The 21,653-nt window shown below is 41.9% G+C and overlaps 1 protein-coding gene across 15 annotated transcripts in view; it reads right to left on the bottom strand.

Annotated features, from left to right (window-relative positions):
* LMNTD1 (lamin tail domain containing 1) overlaps positions 1 to 21,653 on the bottom strand; it is a 295,495-nt gene that overhangs the window by 37,457 nt on the left and 236,385 nt on the right. For 14 of the 15 annotated variants that reach the window (XM_039520482.1, XM_039520489.1, XM_039520486.1 and 11 more), the window contains 4 exons: positions 20,691 to 20,810; positions 19,138 to 19,355; positions 17,881 to 18,053; positions 9,149 to 9,237 (listed from right to left, as the gene is read on the bottom strand). In XM_039520482.1, coding sequence (XP_039376416.1) covers positions 9,149 to 9,237; positions 17,881 to 18,053; positions 19,138 to 19,355; positions 20,691 to 20,810 — 600 coding nt within the window. Of the gene's footprint in view, positions 1 to 5,569; positions 6,253 to 9,148; positions 9,238 to 17,880; positions 18,054 to 19,137; positions 19,356 to 20,690; positions 20,811 to 21,653 lie in introns of those variants that run through there. The other variant, XM_039520493.1, reaches the window with a different exon arrangement.

The raw sequence follows: 21,653 nt of genomic DNA, 5'->3' as shown, positions 1-21,653 counted from the left end.
GAGAAAATTTCTAAATGCCATTAATGACCGTTTCTTGGAGCTACTTGTTCTGGAACCCACAAGGAGAGAGGCAATTCTAGGTTTAGTCCTAAATACAGCACAGGATCTGGTCCAAGAGGTGAATATAGCTGAACTGCTCAGTATTAGTGACCATAATGTAATTAAATTTAACATCCTTATAGAGGAGAAAATACCAAATAAACCCACCACAGTAGCATTTAACTGCAAAAAGGGAAACTACACAAAAATGAGGAAGCTAGTTAAACGGAAATTAAAAGAAAAAGTCACAGAAGTGAAATACCTGCAAGCTGCATGGAAACTATTTAAAACCACCATAATAGAGGCTCAAACAAAATGTATACCCCACACAAAACAATTATAATAAGCAAACCAAAAATGCCACCATGGCTGAAAAACAGAGTAAAACAGGCAGTTAGAGACCCTTTAAAAATTGGAAGTCAAATCCAACTGAGGAAAATAGAAAGGAGAGTAAACTCTGGCAAGTCAAGTGTAAAGATATAATTAGGCAAAAAAGAATCTGAAGAACAACTAACAAAACAGACAAAACTAATAGTAATTTTTAAAAAGTACATCAGAAGAAGGAAGTCTGCCAGACAATCAGTGGGGCCACTGAGTGATCGGGGCTGGCCTTACCATGAGGCAAACTGAGGTGGCTGCCTCAGATGCCAGACTGGGGGGGGGGCACCTCTAGGACACAGAGTATAGAAAATTGTGTCTGCTGCTGGTGCATATGTATTCTCTCTGCTTTAGATGCACAGAGATGGTGGAGTGCTGTGCTGGAGAAAGGAGAGCACAAGAGACATAACAGGCAGGCAGGAGAAAAGGTGAGAGGGAATAACAGAAAGCAGCAGGAGCTGCAGGAAGAGAGAGGAGGAGGAGCCTCTTATGTACCTCTCTAGCACCCCCAGGAGCCTGGTCTGATTAACACCAGCTTCTCAGGGAGCTTCCTGTTTCCTGCTGCTTTCCTGAACCCACTTGAGGAGAACAGGCAATCAACTGAAATAGTAGGAGCCAATTAGGCCCTTAAGACACTGATATCTTCCCTCACTCAGGCTCTGCTACCAGCCTGCTTATTTGTCCCCTTCAACTGAGTGTTGAGAGCCACTCTAGCTGGCACAGGACAGCAGACATGAGTGAAAGAAGAAAACACCCCTCTTGGGCAGCATTCAGAAAAAGAAAGAAAGCAAAGGAAGCTTTTCTATCTAAGCAGGAAGGAGCTCTCCTGAGATACATAGACACAAATAGAACAGGAGTACTTGTGGCACCTTAGAGACAAATAAGCTTTTGTGGGCTTACAGCACACTTCATTGGATGCATGCAGTGGACACAAATGTTCACGGTGAGCCTTCCGGCCCCAGTGAGGATGAGAGTGGTGAGGAGATGCCTGATCTTCCAGATAGTCAAAGTGCAGGAGATCTGGCAGCTACTGCAGCATCCATATCTCCATCTCAAATGGATGTAACCATGCACATTCCTGAAGAAAAGTGTAGATCAGAGAAGAGTGTGGTGGAGGTGCAAAAAACAGCTGCTGCTGAGTTTAGTTCCTTAAGTCGAGATGATCCAGGACTGTGGACCCACTTGAACAGTAGCCTAAGGGACTTCCTTGTACTGCATAGGCCACAGCAAGTGAAAAACTTCATGTTCCCCAAAGACAATGAAAACAGAAGTTTCCATGTAACACATTACTGGTGTGAAATCCCCAATGGTGACAAAGTGGAGAGGCCATGGCTTATGTACTCAAAAACCCTGAATGCTGCATACTGTTTTTGTTGCAAACTCTTCCAGTCTAATGTTCCAGCCACATTGGGTTCTACAGGCACAAAGGACTGGAAAAATCTGTCTAGAAATCTGGCATGCCATGAGAAGACAGCAAATCACCAGAGAGCATTCCATAGGTGGAAAGAGCTTGAGATGAGACTAAGGTTAAAAGCCACCATAGATGATCAGTGTCAAGAGAAGATTGCATCAGAGTCTCTTTACTAGCAAAATGTTCTGAAAAGGCTCATTGCCATTGTGAGAATGTAGATTAAGTTTGTTTAAACTGTAAAACTCTGTGTGTGTAAACAATAAAACCAAAAATTAAATGCAAGTTACAAAAAATTAAGGTGTAGGAAGTTACATGGCATCAATAAAAATTCAATTACCTCCATAAGCAGCACTTGGACTCAGTTGTATAAATATATATAAAGAATGTACAGCATGCCCTTAGACCTCCTGTTGTGTGAAGTGACTATCTCTTCTGTGATTGGCGCTCTTTGCCTCAAATCCCTGCTCTTGCAATTCCACAGGCTAAAGAAACAGCTGTTTGCAATTTTTTAATCATTAGCCAGCATAATCATCTCTGCAGGGTCACTGTGCCAGCACTGCTGTTACACACTTAAATGACACTCCTTCTAAACATGCTCACTATTTTCAACATGCTTATGTGTACTGTTCCTGTATGTATTTGCTAAAACTAATTTCAAAGCCAATATAGATGGAAGCAGGATATTTCCTTATGCTGAATCAAAGAAAAGAAAGCTGCTCTTTACCTAACCATTTGCAGTTGTTTGACTTCCACTTATATTTGACATATATTGTAAAATGGCACAAACACATGCTGTGACAGCTGTATGGGAAGCAAATGACAGCAGAACACGCTTAACACTAATTTCAGCTAATGGAACAAATCTATTCCCAGAATACATTTACCTCTCAGCTGTTCGACAGGTTTCAATTCAGTGTATGTTAGCAAAGGGTGAAACTATAGAGGACTGGGCAAAGGTGCTGGCTTCCTCTGGGCTCCGGGGGGGCTCAAACCCCCCAGTCGGCCCTTGGCCTGGCCCAGATCTATAGGGAGTTTCATTGGATGTAGCACGTAGAGAGACTGATGTGATTTGCAGCATTTTTTTTTTGATGGACAGAGAGGCAGACATAAGAAAGGGAGTTGCTGTTCATCAGCCTGGTACTGCCCAAGGTGGCTCCATATTGTCATCATTACGAATGTGCAATTACTCCAGCATGGGGTCACTACTGTGCTTCTGCTGTTTGTGACCTGCGCTTTATTTTATGGAAGTCTGTGATCACTGCAAAACTAGTGCTCAGTCCCAGAACTGTTGGGATTGTACATGCACTGGTGCGTATGATGTGATACTAGAGTTAGGCACTAGTATTTTGATGCTACAGAAGTACTAATCCAACCCCATCTTGTGGCACATGCACACCTTCAAACCTTCAAATAAAACATCCAATAAAAGTATTTGCCACTAATTCTTCACACCCACATTTTCCAAGCTGTTAAAGTTTTTCATTGAACACTCATGCCCCATTGTCAAAACACTCAAGACTGTTATTAGGTTCCACTGTCAACTGCATTACATGACTAGGTCATCACCTTGTGAGCTGCTGAATAGCAATCTGAACCACCTCAGCTTTGTTCCTATAAGGTATGTGTACACAGCCCGTGGCAGCGAACGTCCCACCTTCAATCGACGGACTTGGGCTAGCGCTAGCCCTCTAGCACTAGCTGCGTAGACAGCACATTGGAGTTGAGGCTCAGACTGGAGCTTGGTCTCTAAAGGCTACAGAGAGGGTGAGCTCAAGAGCCCAAACTCCAGCCTGAGCCGCAACTTCCAAGCACTCTCTGCAGGCTGTATAGACATACCCAGTAAGTCCTATCAACATTACAAGTGTAAATGAGTCAGAGGACCTGATTGCCAGTTGTCTGATCTCTAACAAAGTTACAACACAGTGCACAGTACAAGGCTTGAACCCAGTTAACAGGACATGGTCAGTTCTACACTACAACTTTGAACCAGACTCTAACCAGGTTAAGGGACAACTATACTGTCACCACGTCAGATGCCTGGGCTGCAGTTCAAGTGTAGATGGAGCCTAAGGATGACATCAGGCACAAAGCCAATGGAATCTGCTTGCTTTCTCTAAATCAGTTTTCTTCCCAGTTACTTGCTAGTACTGAAGAGGTCTCTGAAAGAGTCTCCCATTTTTAAATGGTGAATTGGAACATAGAATGACTTAGCTCCACGCTGGTTAAAAAAGGGAATGCTTGTTAAGTGAGGGTGCCTTGGTATTCGCTTGCCTGGACATAAGTATTAGTATGAGATATGAAGGAACTGAGATGGAAGGAGAATTTGGTCTCTTTTTCCAGAATAGCCCTAACCTGCTCTCCAGTGCCTGTCTAAGATGGGGGTGGGGTGGAAAGAAGGAAAAGTGAAACATACACTAAGCATATCCTCACAGATTGCTACCATGCAATGTGCTAAGTAAGCTGTGATTTGTTCATTAGAGATCTTATGGGTAACCTAATCAGTTGCTTAAAGTATTTCAGTCAAAATCATAGGAATGGTCCTCGTCAAAAATAAACAGAAAGCACATTGTCTGTGTAATATGGGAATTATGTGGGGGAAAACACTGCATTTAAATCATCTTTATATCCTGACAAAAGATTAATTGATTACTATTAGTTATTATGGAGACTGCAGTAGCACCAAAAGGCTGCTGGGTGTTTTCCAAATACAGAGGAAGAGATAATCCCTGCCCTGTAGAGAATAGGTCTCAATAGATAAGAAAGCTGATCTCTTGGTATTGGCAATATACTGTAGCAAGGCCGGCTCCAGACCCCAGCGCGCCAAGCGCGCACTTGGGGCGGCATCCCAGCGGGAGGGCGGCAGGCGGCTCCAGTGGACCTCCCGTAGGCATGCCTGCAGAAGGTCCGCTGGGACTGCGGCTCCGGTAGACCTCCCGCAGACGTGTCTGTGGAGGGGCCGCTGGTCCCGTGGCTCCGGTGGAGCATCCGCAGGCGTGCCTGCGGGAGGTCCACCGGAGCTGCGGGACCGGCGACCGCTAGAGCGCCCCCCGCGGCATGCCGCCCTGCTTGGGGTGGCGGAAATCCTAGAGCCGCCCCTGTACTGTAGTTAGAAGCAGGGAACACTGGAAGTTTCATGAACAGGTGCCTGTTCTTCAGTCCAGTTTTTCAGATCTCAAAGAAGTTTGCATAGTCCAGGTAACAAGTGGCTAATAATTGTCTGAGGTTATATATGTTGTGCTATAGATTTGCATCATGTATTACAGATGTGTAACAAGTCAAAATCCCCTTTCTTAAGTATCTTACGTTCTAAATTAGTAAAACATCATCATTCAGAATGGCATCAGATAGCAGCAGGAGGGTGTGAAGCACAAAGTCCACGACAGAGAATATGGGGGAAAGGAATAGAGCTTACTGGAGTCCTAACAGTTTTTAAAGAAATCTGAACATTTGATTGTTTTTGTTTCATTTTTTAATCTCAAATACGGGAGGAGATGGCACTGAAGCAGAGATTAACGAGGAAAGGCAAACGACACATTAGCAGTTCTACAGGACTATATTGTTCTGAAAACATGGGCTATAACAAAAAGGCACTAATTCTGCAATTGGATCCATATGAGCAGACCCTTGCACCTGCAGGGAGCCTCAGTGGGCTTTGCATGAGAGGATGTAATTGCAAGGGACCAAAAACAGGAAATCCGGGGCCAGATAGTGCCCTGTTCTCTTTACCCTTGCTTCCACAGAGCAGCTCTGGGATAAGCCAGTCCTGTTTACCATCCTCCACTACTTACAGGGCCACAGAAGAATTCTGGGAAGAGCTAAGAGTGCCCTTTTCACCATCCCCTTCCACCCAATGGCCAGACAGCAGGGCTGGGCGAGCAACTGAACTTCTGTTTCTGTTTCTATTATCTGAGTAGTATTTTAACCTTTCAATGCTTTCCCAACTCTGTCTATATAGCACTGACACAGTCAAACCCATACGAGGAAGGTATATTTTTGTCATGAGAAAGTGTCTTTAAATGCAAATGTCCTTGATCACAGGAGGTAGGATTGCCTGACACAATGTGCTATTGCAAAATGTGTTCCCATGAACAGCAGAAACAGCTGCAGAAGTGCTAGTGGCAAAGGGTGGAGAATGAAATTAGCACTTTCTAGGTTCTTCAGTAAATGCCAAACTAAAAGATGAGCAGACTTTTTTTTTTGATTAGTGCCTTTTTTTCTATTAGAAAACACCTGAAGCAGACCATTGCCTCTGCTTCTGCCTGAAGAAGATAATCTGAAGTCCCTCCGACTGAGCTCATCCTTTTCAAAATCAATAAGACTCCTTACAAGTTGCAGTCTCTCTCTCTCTCTCTCTCTTAAGAGCTGATGATTGGACCCCACACCATGGGACATCCCATTGTTCATTAGATTTGCATTTCCTCCTCCTAAAGAAAAGTAAAATTGTAACACAAAGTAACGTGAACAATTCTTTGTGAACTGGGCTGAATTAAGCAGGCAGATGGGATCCTGACCTCTGCATTTTCTTTCTTAGTGAATTTATGGCTGTTAAAAGGTGGTGTCAATGCAAGCTTCCCCACTCCATCCCAACAATGGGTCTCTACCTTGCCCTTGAGGGGCCCCTTCTAGAGGCCAGGGGGTACAGCAATTCACAGTCTATCCCATTCTGTCTTTAGTCTGTCGACTGAGATGGCAAACAAAGGAGGGACAGCTGTCCACTGGAAACAGACTATCAGTTCATTTCACTAGTGTCATCACATAGTCACTCACTATCAGCCTGGGCTGGATTTGAACTGGTAATCAAGGGATGCAAGGCTCTGTGTGTCATTATTAAATCACCTGAGTCACCTAGCCCCCAGTGAGAGCAGCTTTTCAAAAATGAATATGTAGCAGAGGACATATAATTTGAAAGCCTCTCTAAGGGACTTAGGGGGCTTGTCTAAGCAGGGAAATTTATCAGCATAATGATGCTGTTATCTTTAAATGGCTAAAGCGATATCAGTGTAACTCCCTAGCTGGACATTATTATTCAAGAAGAAGAGTGCCTTTTCCCAGTTTAGCTGATGTGACTTTGGAACTGGTATATGCTAAAAGCAGAAAAAGGCACTCTTATTCCACAATAAAAGTCTCCATATGGGGAGTTTCTCTAGTATAACTATAGCAGTAGAATTATACTGGTAAATTTCCCTGTGTAGAAAATCCAGTTGTACGGGATCAACTCTCTAGGGCTTTCTGAATTTTGTGCCTCCATTGAAGGTTATGCCGGAAGACCTGAATCTTCGGTGCCTCTCAGAATTTCCTAGCTAGCTGATGACATCACCATTGTGCCATTCACGTGCATCTGGGAGATCATGGGCCTCATTTTTATTTACTCTAAAGATACGTTTTCACTGTGGTTACCACAAGCATAGGTGCTGGAACTAGGGGTGCTGTTGCATCTCCTGGCTTGAAGTGGTTTCCATCATATACAGGGTTTAGTTTGGTTTGATGGTTCTCAGCACCCCCGCTATACAAATTGTTCCAGCACCCTGACCATAAGTGATCAGCATGTAGGTTAGCTTAGCACAGGAGTAAGCCCCCCACACAGCAAAGACACACTCAAGTTACTGTGTCCTCAGTGGTGCTGCACTCCCCCATGTGTGTCACTAGGACTTCTGCTGCTACAGTAAGTTGAACCGCTTTATGGTTCTTTCTTAGTGAACTGTGAGAGAACTTGTCTGTCCTTCTGGGAAGGCAGTGGAGGATTATCAACATTTGAGTGGCTAAGCCGGTATCCTCACTGCAAAGCGGGTGGGTTCCCAGCCCAAATGAAAGCCTCACTCCGGCTTTGGCCTATAGCCCCAGCTACCGTGGTTGAAAGCACCATCAAACATAAGAGGGTTTTGTGTGGGGACAGGAAGGGAACTAGAAACAAAAGCCTGGGTTAATTCTGCAATGAAGACATACCCTAAGGATATGTCAGTGTAATGGGCTTTCAGTATAAATAAGAATCAAGTCTCATATCTCTGCCTGCAAATAAAGAGACCCCTACATTTCCAAAACATCACGCAGGGTTCTTTTTTAACTGTGACAGTAAAGTTGAATTGCTCAGTTAAACCCTGAATGCTACTTAGAAAACCAAGAGATTAGAGACACAGATGTTTGGAAACAGTCTTTCTGGATGATCAGCTTCTTTTAATTCAAGTAGTTTCTTGGCAAAAGCATGATTCATACTCAAAAGGGCATTTTATCTAGTGTTACTAATGCTAATTTTGCACTTCTAAAGTGCCTTTCATCTGAGGATATGAAAGTGCTTTTACAAACACTGATGAATCAAGCATCACAACACCCCTTTGAGATGTGCTTTATTGCCACCACTTTACAGAAGGGAAAACTGAGACACTGATATGCTTATTTACACAGGCCTATACCTAGTGGAAGAACCCTATACTATGTTAACAGTTAATTAATAAGCAAGCACATCCAATTTTTAAAAAATTCCTCCAGGATTTCTTTTTCATTTCAGTCTGTTGATGATAAACATTTTTACAGACATGTAAATGCAAATAGCACTTTGCAGAACATTAACCATAAGAGTTATAATAATATATATTCTATAGGTCTAGAATAATAATAATCATTGTTATCATATATAGCTTAGTATTCATTAACAGCCAAATCCCATAGACTTCAATGAGCTTTGACTCAGGTCTTAAGAAATGTGGGTCTGATACTGAAGCAATGTTTAGCATTTTCCTAGGTATCGCCTGCATTTACGTATCTATTAGTTAAGAGAAACTATTCTATATTACCAAAAAACATGGAACTGATCTTTAGAAAAAATTAGAGATGAACCCAAGCCAGGAAGTTTGGATTGGGAGCCTAACGTTCTCCCAGTTTGGGGATTTACAAATGTAGGGTCCTGGGATGGGCCCATTATACAGGGCTTGATTGTAGGTCTTTCTACAGGATAGTTTAAGTATAAAGAGGTTTTAAAGTGGGTGAAAATGTACACCCACTTCAAGGCCTCTTTACCCTACCAGAGCAGTGTAAAGGGCCTCATTGTAAATGAGAATCAGACCCATAATCTCAAGCTGTGAATGCAAACTTCCTGCCAATACAGTGGTGTTTGTAATGGTCACATTATATAGATGCGATCAATTGCACTGTTTCGATACAGAGTCAGATCTGAGTCTTGAATGACTGGTTCTGACATAGGCCTCTCTCTTACAACACAAATAATAAGAATTTTCAACAAAATTAAGTTTTTTGTTTCCTTTTCTTTATCTGAACCCCACTGTTCTTGCTTTATTGAAAATGGAATTTGTCTTAGTCTCTACTCACCCCTGCTGACCGGGTCAGCCTTCTACTTTTTCCATTAAAACTTCCTGTAGCTGTGTTTCTGCCCCGGCTGGTTCCCGCATACAGAGTGCCTGTTGGTGAGAACAAAAATGATTTCCATACACTGATTTTAAATCTCAGAAGTAATAAAGTCAGCCACAAAAATCCTCATTTTCCTCCCAGTTTATGGAAAAAGTTTTAAATAAAAAGCATATTGTGATAAATCCATGATCACCTAGACCTTCTTGGTTGTCACTAAGATGCAAGTAACTCAGTTTCCCAAGAAGTTGGTGAAAACAAGTGAAGGGTGAACTTTAATGATTTAGAGACTTGGTCATGCTTATCTAAATTGTCCAATCCTTTTGAGTTTGCAAAAGTGAATTGAAAATCTTGTGAGAACAGCCCTTCCTATAGGCTGAAAGCCTGACCCCATGGAGTCAATGGGAGCTTCCACCCATGGTATTTTGGTATTTACATCTGGTTCTGGTCAGAAACCAGAAGTAAAGAAATGGGAAAAAATAATGAATAATTATGATTATAATTATAATTACTGATTTTTTTTTAACTAAAAAAAAGGTTAATTTCAATTTGTTTGCAAAGATTTGGGGGGACAAGGATGAGGGAGGAAGTCTTTATCCGAACCCATTCACCCACACATAGTGAGAACTTCCACTGTCATACTGGACTCTCAACAGTTGAGTCTATTTGCCAAGACCCAAATGTGGGACACAGTGTGGACTGCTAGCCAATATTACATATATGTTAGGCATAGTATACACCACATTAAAAGGTATTATTGGCATGCAGGGGCGGCTCTTTTTTTTTTGCCCCCCAGCAGTCATGCGCGCGGAGGCGCCCGGCGCGCGGAGCAGCTCTCCCGGGCAGCATGACTGCAGAGGGGCTGGTCCTGCGTGGCTCGGCTGCGGCTCCCGCTGCGCGGCGCCGCGCGGGCGGGGGGGGCGGCCGCGCGGCAGCCTGCCTGCCTGCGGCATGCCGGAGGCCCGCGGCGCCCGGCCGCCGCCGCCGCGCCCGCAGTCCTCGTCGCTCCAGCCAGTCCTCCCCCCGCCCCCGCCCCCCCCCCGGGGGCGCCCCCCCCCTTTTGCCCCTTTTTTTGCTTGTTTTTGCTGTTTTTTGTGCCTGCCCCCCACCCCTGTTGGCATGATACTAATATAATATACATTACATATATATACTTGTTGGGAAGTTATGTTAACTGAATGCATTATGCTCTCCTCACAACTCTGTTGCCCCATGTCCAGTATCCCACAACACTTTGCAAAGCTGAAGTTAGCTCTGGCATTAGAAAACAGGACATTTGTCAAAGGCAAAATACATTAATGTTCTGCCCCCGTACTAGCCAGGAAGGTATCTTCATGGCCCTGAATGCTAGTATCCAAAACAAAGATAAGGAAGGTACAGAACAAGAAGCTAAGGATTGGTAGGAACTAGTGGGTTCAATTTTAGTGACACATAAAGAGTTTTTTAACTTGTAAAATCATCCTACAAATTACTAGTTGAAATGCATATCTTTGAAGAACACCTTGTGTACTAGGTGAACATGCTGTGAGAATTTGCTTCCCAGAAAGAGGGTGTGTATGTCTCCTTTTCTTTTGTACTGTTTTTCTTTAGACAATACATTTGACTAAGTTCAATTATTTCATCTCATGAACATTTTAAAGAACAAACTGCAAGAATAGTCAAACAATTGGCTATACCTTTGAGTCAACAGAACCAAATAGCCAAGATAAGAGATTCATGACACACACAGTAGCGCAGAAAGATTAAAAGGAGGCAGCATTGAATTCTCTATAATAAATGACATTTTCACCTTTGCTTTTTGGTCTCTTTGTAGTCCTGCATCTAATACTTGATGACAGTAGAAGTAAGATAAATATTAAATCAATGCGGGATGGAGGCAATTTTGAGTTGCAACAGAAGCATGTTTAAAACAGACTTAACAGAGTAATGACAGCCAACAAATCTGTTACAATGTTTAAACACTGGTTGGGAGTCTGTTTGCATGATAAAAGCTGTTTTTAGAAAGGATGGAAGGAGGGATATTTGCATAATACAGTTTGACATGTATTTAGGCCCTTCCCATTGCCCCCTTGCATAGTAAAAGCCACTTTTTACTCCTATATTTCTGAGAATTATCTTGTAGAGAACTTCCCAGTGGGAGAAAGGGGGTAGGCAGGAATGTGCTCCCTTCAGAATAGCTGCCCCAAATATCTGCATGTGACCTTGATCATCTATACAAGGTCCTGTACTCCACTGTGGGTCAGGATCCTGGAGGCTGGCTGCCCTTTCTTCTTGTAGGTGAAGCTCCAATGAAAATGAACTGCCAGAGAAAGCCCCCCGGGATCTCTGGTGTGGGAGGGACCTGTGAAAAGGTTAATACAGCATAAGTACCATGTTCTGCTGGGCCAAAGGATGGATGATGGGTATATCTCTAGTCCTAACCCAGCCTGCCCCTCTTACTTTGGTCTGGCCTGACCCCATTTCCTTCCCATGCACAGACCCCAGCCTGCACAGAGAGAGCTCCATACAGAGAGTTGCTGGGGGAGGGGTGGAAGAGTACCACAGAAGCACCCCAATACCATTTCTTCATAGACAAAGGGAGATCCACACATGAAGAGCCCCTTCATGGGGAGGGGTGGGTTAATCTGGGCCCAAACTCCAGAACATATCCCCTGATCCCTGGTTGGTCAAAAGCACAGCAGGAGGAATCTGAAGTTAAGGGAGAGCTAACTAGGAAGAGTGCTTAGTTACGTGAATGTATGTTGCTTTGTTGGGTTGGAGTGGTCATTTTACACAGGTGAGTAATTCAAGATGGCGGGGGAAGAGTTCAAACACAGTCCTTTGAAAATTTGGGCAAAAAAGTGCATTCAAAGGAACCACAGAGCATGATATTTGTTTTCTGCCTGTTGTTCCCTGTTTATATAGGAAGGTAGTATCCTTATTGCGTTATACCAGATGTGTTCGTTAATCAGGGAGCCAATTAAAATTAAACTGAAATGGATTTCAATTAACATAAAATAAATGCAGTGCATCTGGATTATAGTGACTTTATACATTTCATAAAACCAGTTCATCCTGTGCACTGAAAAAACATTTGTGGAGGGAGAGATTTTCAAAGGCATAAATGGCTGTTTGGCACTCAGTTCCCATTGACTAAATGCCCTTTGTACCTTGAAAATACTACAGTTCATTTTTGTGAGAAAATGTCAGTCAAAAGTGTTTTCTCCCCAGTTATTATAATAAAGTATCAAATCGTATCTTGAAGACTTTGTGTGAAGAGTTTGTGGGAGCATCTGATGCTAGACAGGATTGCAGTCACTCTGGCTTTCTGTGTACAGCATACATTTTTTTTTCAAATGCTCCACAGCTTTCAAATGTGCATAAACTAACGTGGAGATTGTGTCATTTTTCTCCTCACTGTCACATTCACTCTAGTTCATGCTCATTCTGTGTCCATGTCAGACTGTCTCCACAACTGTCTCATCACAGAGATGGCAGTGTCCTTGCTCACTGTTGTTGCAGTCTACAATCTTCCACACATTCCCTATCAGAAATTGGGTCTGGTAGGAAGAAGCAAGTTTTTCACTTTATTTAGCTGAAGTTTCAACCTGAATTTCATCGGTGTCCTCAATCTTTGGTCTGAGGCTGATTTCAGAGCCTGACAATATCCATGCTTTCTCTCCAGAGAATTAGCTTTTTAATGATCCCATGTTTCTGCAAGACATGCACAACACTTGTAAGTCTGATTGCTTGATGATTTAATAAAGTGGCACTTTCTTGTTATCATCCAAGAGCAGAGTTTTGTGGACTTTATTCCATAACTCCATAGTATGCTTTGGTCACAGCTGGCATGCTATATCAGAAGGCAGGAAAATACATTATATTGAGCCATCCCTACTCATGGTATCTCAAGTATCAGGTTGCACTGCCAAGTTATCCAGGAGCAGAATTGCTTTTCAGAGGCAAACCTTGCACTTGCAAGCAGAGTTTCAACACAGAGATCAACTTGTAAGAGGGCAATGAGTGTGCCATTTGTTCAGATGCTCCTCTGATACTTATAGTGGACCAGTCTGTTTCAACATATTCATGTGAGAGAAGCACTCTCTAGATCTCTCTGTCAGCAGGAGACAGAGTGTGTGAGTGCCAAATCCCAGAATAGTGACAACTTTTTACTAGGTAAGCGACACCAATAAACACCAAGAAGCCTGTTTTATTGTCATTCTAAATTGGCTCATGTGACAGACCATTATAGACATTCCATTGTATGGCACAGCCTAGCAACCTCATCAACTGCTCTCATCTGTTCCCTGTACAATTTCAGCCACTTCTTTCCATGTCTTTTTAGACATGATTGCTGGTTCCTGATCATTCAGCTTCAAGCAAAATTTAAGTGCTTTCTTTTTAAGCAGGGGTCCTGAAAGAGCAGCTTCCTTCTTCCCTCTCATCAAAACCAAAGATAAATCTTTGAATCACTCTCAGCATCATTTACTATTCATAATTTTATTTCCTTTGATCCCGGGGAGGAATCATAGGGCTAGAACAGAGCTGTGCTGATTTACATCAGCTGAGGATCTGGCCCAAAGTCTGCATTTTTTCTTAATTTCTGTATTTTTGAACTTCTTATGCCATACTTAATGTTCAGAATTTTCAGAATTTTCCCAAGGCTTTCCACTATCTTGAGTTTCCAAGATAGGATCAAAGGACCTTGCTTTTTCTGGCACACCAAGGACACATAAATACAAATGGTTGCAGTCCCTTATAAGCAGTAAGTAATAAACATACTGGACATTTTAAAAATGGACAGACTGGTAATTTGCTTGGCAGGCAGGTAGACACACTGGCAGGTCATTAGATAATGAGGTTGAGATAGCGGAATTTAGAAAATCAGGATTCTATTGTATTTGCAAAATAACTGTACGGCCTCCCTCCCCCACCTAATAAATGAAATTCCATGTTTTTTTATAGTGTGCTTCCAGAATGGCTATTTTTAAATTTATGGGCCTCTGCCTTCCTCAGCACCACAGTGAGATTGTGTGTTTGAATTCTGGGTGATTGGCTTAAAAGAGGATGGGACAGTTTCTGTATTTCTTCATCTGAAGAGACAGTTTACGATTTTGAAGGTTGGAAGTCTGTCCACAAGAAATTAGAGATGACAGAGAAAGCAGGCTTTCCAAATGCAAGTTAAGGTGCAGCGTGGCTGTCAGTCATATTGAGAGACATTTTGGAGAAATTGGGGTGCTGTAATTTGTGACTTGATGCTGACAGGAATGTTTGGTTGATCTGAGAAAACAAAGTTTCTTTCCCTGTGCTGTTGCCATAATCACTTGTTTAACCTTTACACTGTCATCATATATGCCCTTAGTACAGTTTATTCCAAAAGTGCAACAGCGTGTTTATATAACCTCATTTACAAGGGCACATTTTATCACACAGCCCTGTCCGCCACATGTCAGCATCCTACAATAAAAGATATGGGTATGATTCTGCAACCGTTACTCCTTTTAACTAGAACTTCCACTGACTCCAAAAGTCACTGGGACAGCTCATGAAAGTAAGTGCTCCTCCAAGTAAGTGAGGGGTGGAAAACTGAGCCCTATGTATTTGTGACAAAAAGACAGAAGGGGAAAAATAATAGGGAATAAAAAATGATCTTGCTTCACTTCATAAAGATGAGGAGTGTGGGCAATGCATGGCTCCTTTTTAGAGAAAACTTGTGCTAAATCCTCCCCTCCCTTCCTACCCCTCATTCTCCATTTGCCACTGAATGTTTAATTAGTGTTTCTCAGCAACTGGAGACGTGAAAAAATTCTGATTGACAAAACTTCTTGTGTTTGGCTGAGACTTCAAAGTGCTTGATTTCAATGCATGCCCTGGCTATTTGTAAACCCATTGAAAACTTCACAGCTTAATATTTTGATTTAGAGTGAAATTCAGCAGCAGCAACAACAAAATAAGGAACCAGTGTGGCACTTTTCTGGGGAACAAGGGAGATACATTGAACTGTGAGATAAAACTGAAATATAAAGGAAGTCCCTTTGGAACTTGTGAGCTGTGTCAGTAGCTGCTTCCCTGTCCCACAGGGGAGGCTGAAGGGAAAGAGGGGACACTTCGTGCATCAAGTATAGAGGAATATAATTAGGCAGGTCAACAGTATAAGCAGGAAATACATTATTCCTCAGTCAAATAAAGCAAGTTAGAGTTGAAGTGACAAAATTTGCAGTTGACACAAAATTATTTAGGTGGGTCAATGTTAGAGATAATTGTGAGGAACTTCAGAAGGAGCTAACAAAGCTAGGTGAAAGGACAGCATGATGGCTGATGAAATTTGATGCTGATAAATGAACATTTCAAGGAATAACTATTCATATACCTTACTGTATGGTAACTGTACTGTATATTAACTGTACTGTATATTAACCATAACCATTCAGGGACAAGACCTGGATGTCATTGTGGACAGCTCAATGAAACCTCTGTTCCATGTGCAGTGTCAGTCAAAAAGGGAAAATGTTAGGTTGCATAAGAAACAGGATGTAAGATAATATTGAAAATATTTGCACAATGTCACTGTGCAAATCTCTGGTACACCCTCCCCTGGAGTACTGTGCTGTTATTATTATTAATATCTCAAAAAGGATGTAGCACATATAGAAGTGATTCAGAGATTGGTGACAATATTTATTAGCTATATGGAAAAAACTTCCATGTGAAGAGTGACTGAAAAAACGATTGAGTTTAGAGAAGCGACGAGGAAGAGGATACACAATAGACATATACAAAATGATGAATGGTATCTAGAAAGGAAATGGGGCATTCCTTTTTACTCTTCCGCCAAAACAAGTACAAGGGGACATTCAAGGAAACTGCAAGGCAACAAATTTGAAACTGATAAAAGAAAAGACATTTGTATACATTATTATTGTATTCCTAGTACAGTAGCATTTAGGACCAGGGTCCCTTTGTACTAGGCATATTACATACATACAATAAAGAGACAGTCCCTGCCTCAAAGAGCTTATGTTTTTTATAAACACAATTAGCCTGTGGAACCCATTGCTAAGATATCATTGAGGCCAAGATCTTCACAGGATTTTTTTAAAAGCACCAGATGTTTATATGTATCATGAAAACCGTCAGACTGTAAGCTCTTTGGAGCAGGGACCATAATGTTTTTCAGTGTTTGTTCAGCACCCTAGCACAATGGCTTTAAAAATCTCAGGTGAAGCCTTCACCACTACCACTGGGAAATTATATTACAGACTACTAGAGCTCTTTGGTAAGAAACATTCAGCCTAGAACTTCCTGTCCTAAATTTGGTCCCATTCCTCCTAGCTATATTATCGGGGACCATGTCAGACACTTCTTCTCCCTCCTTGGTGTTTTTATCTTTCCAAACATTTGGCAGTTATGTCTGTCCCTTGGTTGTCAAACATATTTACTTCTGTGACAGATATAGGGATTTTCTGCAATATCTTTGGGAGAGCTTATTGTATTAATTGTATGTATCACTGCGGGCCATGGAGTGTATGTAATTCAGTAGGTGAGGCTGACCAGGAATTAAGAACAGCGGGAGCAGGCAGAGCGATTAGGCAAATTCACTCAGCATGCACCAGCTCTGAAGAGGTACCACCACCTGTACAGACTTGCATAAACTGATTCAAACTGGATTCTCTAGAGACCAGCAGACAAAGACTCAGGGCCTGCTTTCTGATCCAGCAAACGGACAGGACCATCTGTCCAAGGTAGGCCCAAATACTTCCTGGGAAGAGTTGGAAGGACTTGATCTATTCATGGGCATCCTTGTTCTGAGTCAAGGTGGTTATGAACTTGTAACAACAGAAAAATCCCTATCTGGGGTTTGAACGACTGTTTACCTGTCAGAGCCCTTGTTGGAGTGAGGGGTGATCTCTTGCAAACTTATTAGAATGTATATAGATTTTTTTGTTTTTAATATCTTTTCTGTGTAATGCTTTTACCTTAAAAATAAATGTGCTTGCTTAGAAAGAGCTGTGTGGTAACTTAACCATGGGCCATTATGCTGTTTATAGCCTCTGAGGAGAAGGCAAAGCAGGCGTGCTGACTAGCTGGGCTATTCACAGTGTAGGCAGGAAACTATGCAGCCTGGAAAAACCCCATCAGGAGAGGAGGAGAGAGAAAGGTATGTCTCTACTTAAGAGATGTGATGGCTAGGGAGGCCAGAAGCCTAAGAGTGGATGCCCTTGCTGGACCACAGAGGGGGAAATACAGATGCAGTTGCCCTCAACTGTGACAACTTCTTAATCTTTCCTCATAAATCAATCTCTTCATAGTCTTAATTACTTTGGCGCTTTTGTCTGAATTCCTTCCAGTCTGTCAATAACTTCCTGGGTTTGAAATACCAGAGTTAAACACGGGATACTCACCAATACCTAATTAACAACTCACAGTCAATACAAGTGTCTCTCTCTCTCACTGAATCTTGGTATTATGATTTTCTAAAAAGAGTCAATCCTAACTGCAAACAACTCATATAAAAAACAACAACAACAAACTCATGTAATGCTTATTTTTAAAAATCTATACATGCAGGATAAGTGTATGATATGAGTGATAACACATATACATTACTACTGCAGAACTACTGATCTTTTTCTTCCAGCAAATTTCAAAACATTTCTGCCTATTGAAAACAATATCTTGCATCCTGAACCTTCTACAAGCACTGCTCTCTAACTCACCTGGTGCTGGGTCAGGTTTTGCTGACTGACACCTGGACTGCCTGCATAGACTGCTGCCATCATTGCCCATGGTTAATGGTCTGAGCAGAGAAAAGTGAGGGTGCGTGGGAGAGGCTGGACTTCGGCACCAAGAATTCCGAGTAGGGAACAGGGTTGCTGGGATCTTTTTTTCTCTGTAAACAGAAATACAAATTATTGTATTCTGTATATTGTATTTCTTAATATATATGTATAGCACACATATATTTTATATAACTTGTATTATAGGTGGAGCAGTAGCAGCATCTATATTAAGGCTGTCTAACACTTTATTATAATCCCTTATTTACAGTTGTTCATAATTTTGCCAAACTTTAACACTTTGGGCTGAAATTTTCCATACTGACTCTTTGATTCAGGTCGAATTTCTTTGGAAATTTAAGCAAAACCGTTCAACCATTTCCAAGAACAAGGCTAGTGGACACTAGTTAGTTTGGCCAATGTTAAAATTTTTTGAACTGTCTTTTGAATAACTCTAGCCACAGCTTGGAGCAGAAGGTTGAAATTTAGCAGAGGAATACTCCTGGGGGCAGAGAGGGGCCGTTTACTGTCCTCATTAAAAAATCTGCCCAAGTTTGATCAAATTATAAGCCACAGAAAATTGCAATTGGCATATGTGCAGTAGAACACATTTAACCCTTATCCTTTGGATTTCAAAACACTTCAAGTGTATTGCACATGTTCCCATTCTTCAGTGAGCATGCTGCAAGGATCCAACAACTAAATGTCTGCCTATGCTGCTTTTCTCCTTGAAAATACCCTATGGTTTAGATTAAGATGCATTGCGCTGGAGCAGGAAACTATGAGTTTTAGATCCATCTTTTTCACAAACTAGTGTGAATAATTCTATGAACATCACAACCTTTAGACTATAAGCTCTTTGAGGCAGTGAATGTGTCTTTTCTGTCTGGATGTTGCCTAGCACACTTCTGTGTGCTCAGTGAGTGAATAATATATAATGCACTCAGGATTTCTTGCAAAATGTCCCATTACTTCATTGACTGAGACTGTTGCTCTCTTGCATGGAACCTAAAATAAAGTTTGGTTTGGATTTTGTATGAAGGTTCGGGTCAGTTCTTATTTTATCCTGTCCATTTCACCCTAACCTAGTGACAACTTTCTTTGCAAGATGCTCATTTTAAAAACTTTACTTCCACAGCCAGCCAGGAATAGTGCTATATTATAATGATGGCGTACAGTCAATAGCTGGATGGTTACCTTTTAATGAAAACCGGTCCTCTTTCCTCTGTTTGACCTTGGACACCCCCTTCCTGTTCTGTATCAATTATCACAGACTCTGGTTCCTTTTCCCATTCATCTCTTTGCATTTTTGATGGTATAATTGGCTTTTTGCTGCTCTTAAGGTATTCATCATCTTCTTGCTCTTTCCAGTCTTGCCTTCTGTTCCAATGAACAGGTGTGTACCAAGCAACAGCCTGAAGAAAAAAACGCCACTCATTCAGTTACTTCATTTAACCATCAAGTTTATTGTTTCTGTTACACAAGGAATAGAGGATGGGGGAGGAAAGAGGCGAGGAGGCATGGGAGGTAAAGGTTCTATGATCTTTTCAAGCTGTCTATATTCAAGGGTGTGAGCCAGAGAATAATGGCAAGGCATCAAATCACAGCCATTGATTTGATCTTTAAAATCCATTTTCAGTTCTTAAAATTATAGGGTGGATTATACTGTAACAGCTTTGCAATTCAACTGCTTGACTTAAATTAAACAGACATATTATCAATGCAATGGCAAGTTTGGCCAAACTAAGGAAGAAGAGAGGGGAAACCAGTATAAAAGTCTGAATAAAAAACAGATTGTATCAAGTAAATTAGATTAATACAGTATAAGGGAGACTGGATAGTTTGAGGAAATTGGTCTCCAGGTCACTGGTTAAAGTCTGGCTCAGGCTAGAAATGGCCAAAAAATCATTGCCACTAGATTACTTTTAGGATATGTCTACACAGCAAAGAAAAACCTGCAGCTAGCCCATGCCAGCCAACTCGGGCTCATGGGGCTCGGGCCGTGGGGCTGTCTCATTGCTGGGTAGACGTCTGGGCTCGGGCTGGAGCCCGGGCTCTGGGATCCTGCAGGATGGGAGGCTCCCAGAATGTGGACTCCAACCTGAGCCTAAGCCCAGGTCTGAGGAAAACTTGCACTGCCGGGACCCATGTTGTACCTGTTCTATGCACAGTAGACCTTCATACTGCCAGGCTGTCTATCTAGCCCCTTTCTTTAGTCCTCAAGGTCTCAGAAATTAACTTGTAAACTCAAGCAAGGTTCACAGCCAGGATTTACCCACATTATGTAATTTGCTCAGTTAGGGTTCATGGGCTCGATCCTGCAAAGTGCTCAGTACTGTGGCCCTGATCCAGCTAAGCACTTATGCTCGTTTACCTTTAAGCACATGAATAGACCCATTACTGTCAACAGGATCTAGCACCATATAGTCAAGTCCAGACTTCAAAAAGGTACGGAGTGGGTGACACTGGGGGAAAGCCTTTGTCCAGTCCCACTTGCAAAGCACAAGTATTCAATGCTACATATTCAATGCACCCGGAACGTTGGGTTTGTTAAGCTTCAAGACTCCACATACCAGTACACCTGCTCATTGGCATTTTCTTGGGTTATTTACTTGCCAAAACTCTGCATGCCATTGCTACTCTTTACAATTATCCTTACATCCGGCCAACCTTTTAAGAAGGATGAGTAGAAGAATTTAGCAATTCTATTAATTACATGACAAACAGCTCATAAGAATCAGAACACTCACTTGACCGTTAGGTTCACAAAGAATGGTAGTACACTCTGGGCCTGTTTGAAACCTATCTTGCTCCTTCCAAAGAAAATCTGATGGAGGTTTATGAGGCACTTTAGCATCTGCTGTCCATACCTGCAACAGTCCAAAGGAAGCAATCAGATATAAAGAGGATGGTCCTTGGATGTTTATGAAGTGTGAAGCAGCAGGTTTCCCTCTCTCAAGGCTTTTCTCCATGAAATAAAAGCTGAAGGAACTGCATTTCAAGAACTGTAGCAACGGCTTGGTTATATTTATTGTCATGAAGACCTGCTCTAGTGGATTAATAGAGATAATTATGAGGGCATAGTTTTCAGGCACTAATATTAGGTTTTGGGGGATTTTTAGCCAATATTGCTGAGGGTCAGATTAACAATAGGTGACTTCTTTTTATTTATTCTGGGTATTTTAATAGGCCTGCAACATAGACCTTTACAATCCCAGTCCACGATTGATTCTGGAGCCTCCTAGTGTGGGAACAGGCAGTTCCAGTTGGGCAACAGTAATTTTTTCTCCTTTAGTTTTATACAGATGTTAACAACATCTCTGCATCATGCTCTGTAAACTGGATGCAATTATCGCAGTGTTTGTGGCCTTGATCACAATCATAGCAGCAACAGGAACCACGATGAAAACATCTTTCTTGTGTAAAATGATCCCAATTTACTTTTGCAAGCAGCATTCTAAAGAATTGACGTTCAGATCCAGGGTTTCAGTTCAGACCAATTTCTTTGTACTGAAAATTATGTTGCAGTATGGAGAGATCTTACAGAAGCAATGCTTAGAGGGGAGAGTGGGAAATGGGGAAGATTCTTTATGATATCAGGCCAGAATCTTCAAACTTTCTGCAGAATTTTGAAAGTTGGGCTCCTAAATCCACATTTAGGCACCTAAATAAAAGTGCCCTGATTTTCAAAGGTGCTGAGCTCTAGCAGCTCC

This window comes from Mauremys reevesii, linkage group 1 (assembly GCF_016161935.1).
Source record: "Mauremys reevesii isolate NIE-2019 linkage group 1, ASM1616193v1, whole genome shotgun sequence".
NCBI classification, from domain to species: domain Eukaryota; kingdom Metazoa; phylum Chordata; order Testudines; family Geoemydidae; genus Mauremys; species Mauremys reevesii.
The sequence above is the reverse complement of the archived record's forward strand: the minus strand, read 5'-3'. Positions and strand labels throughout refer to the sequence as shown.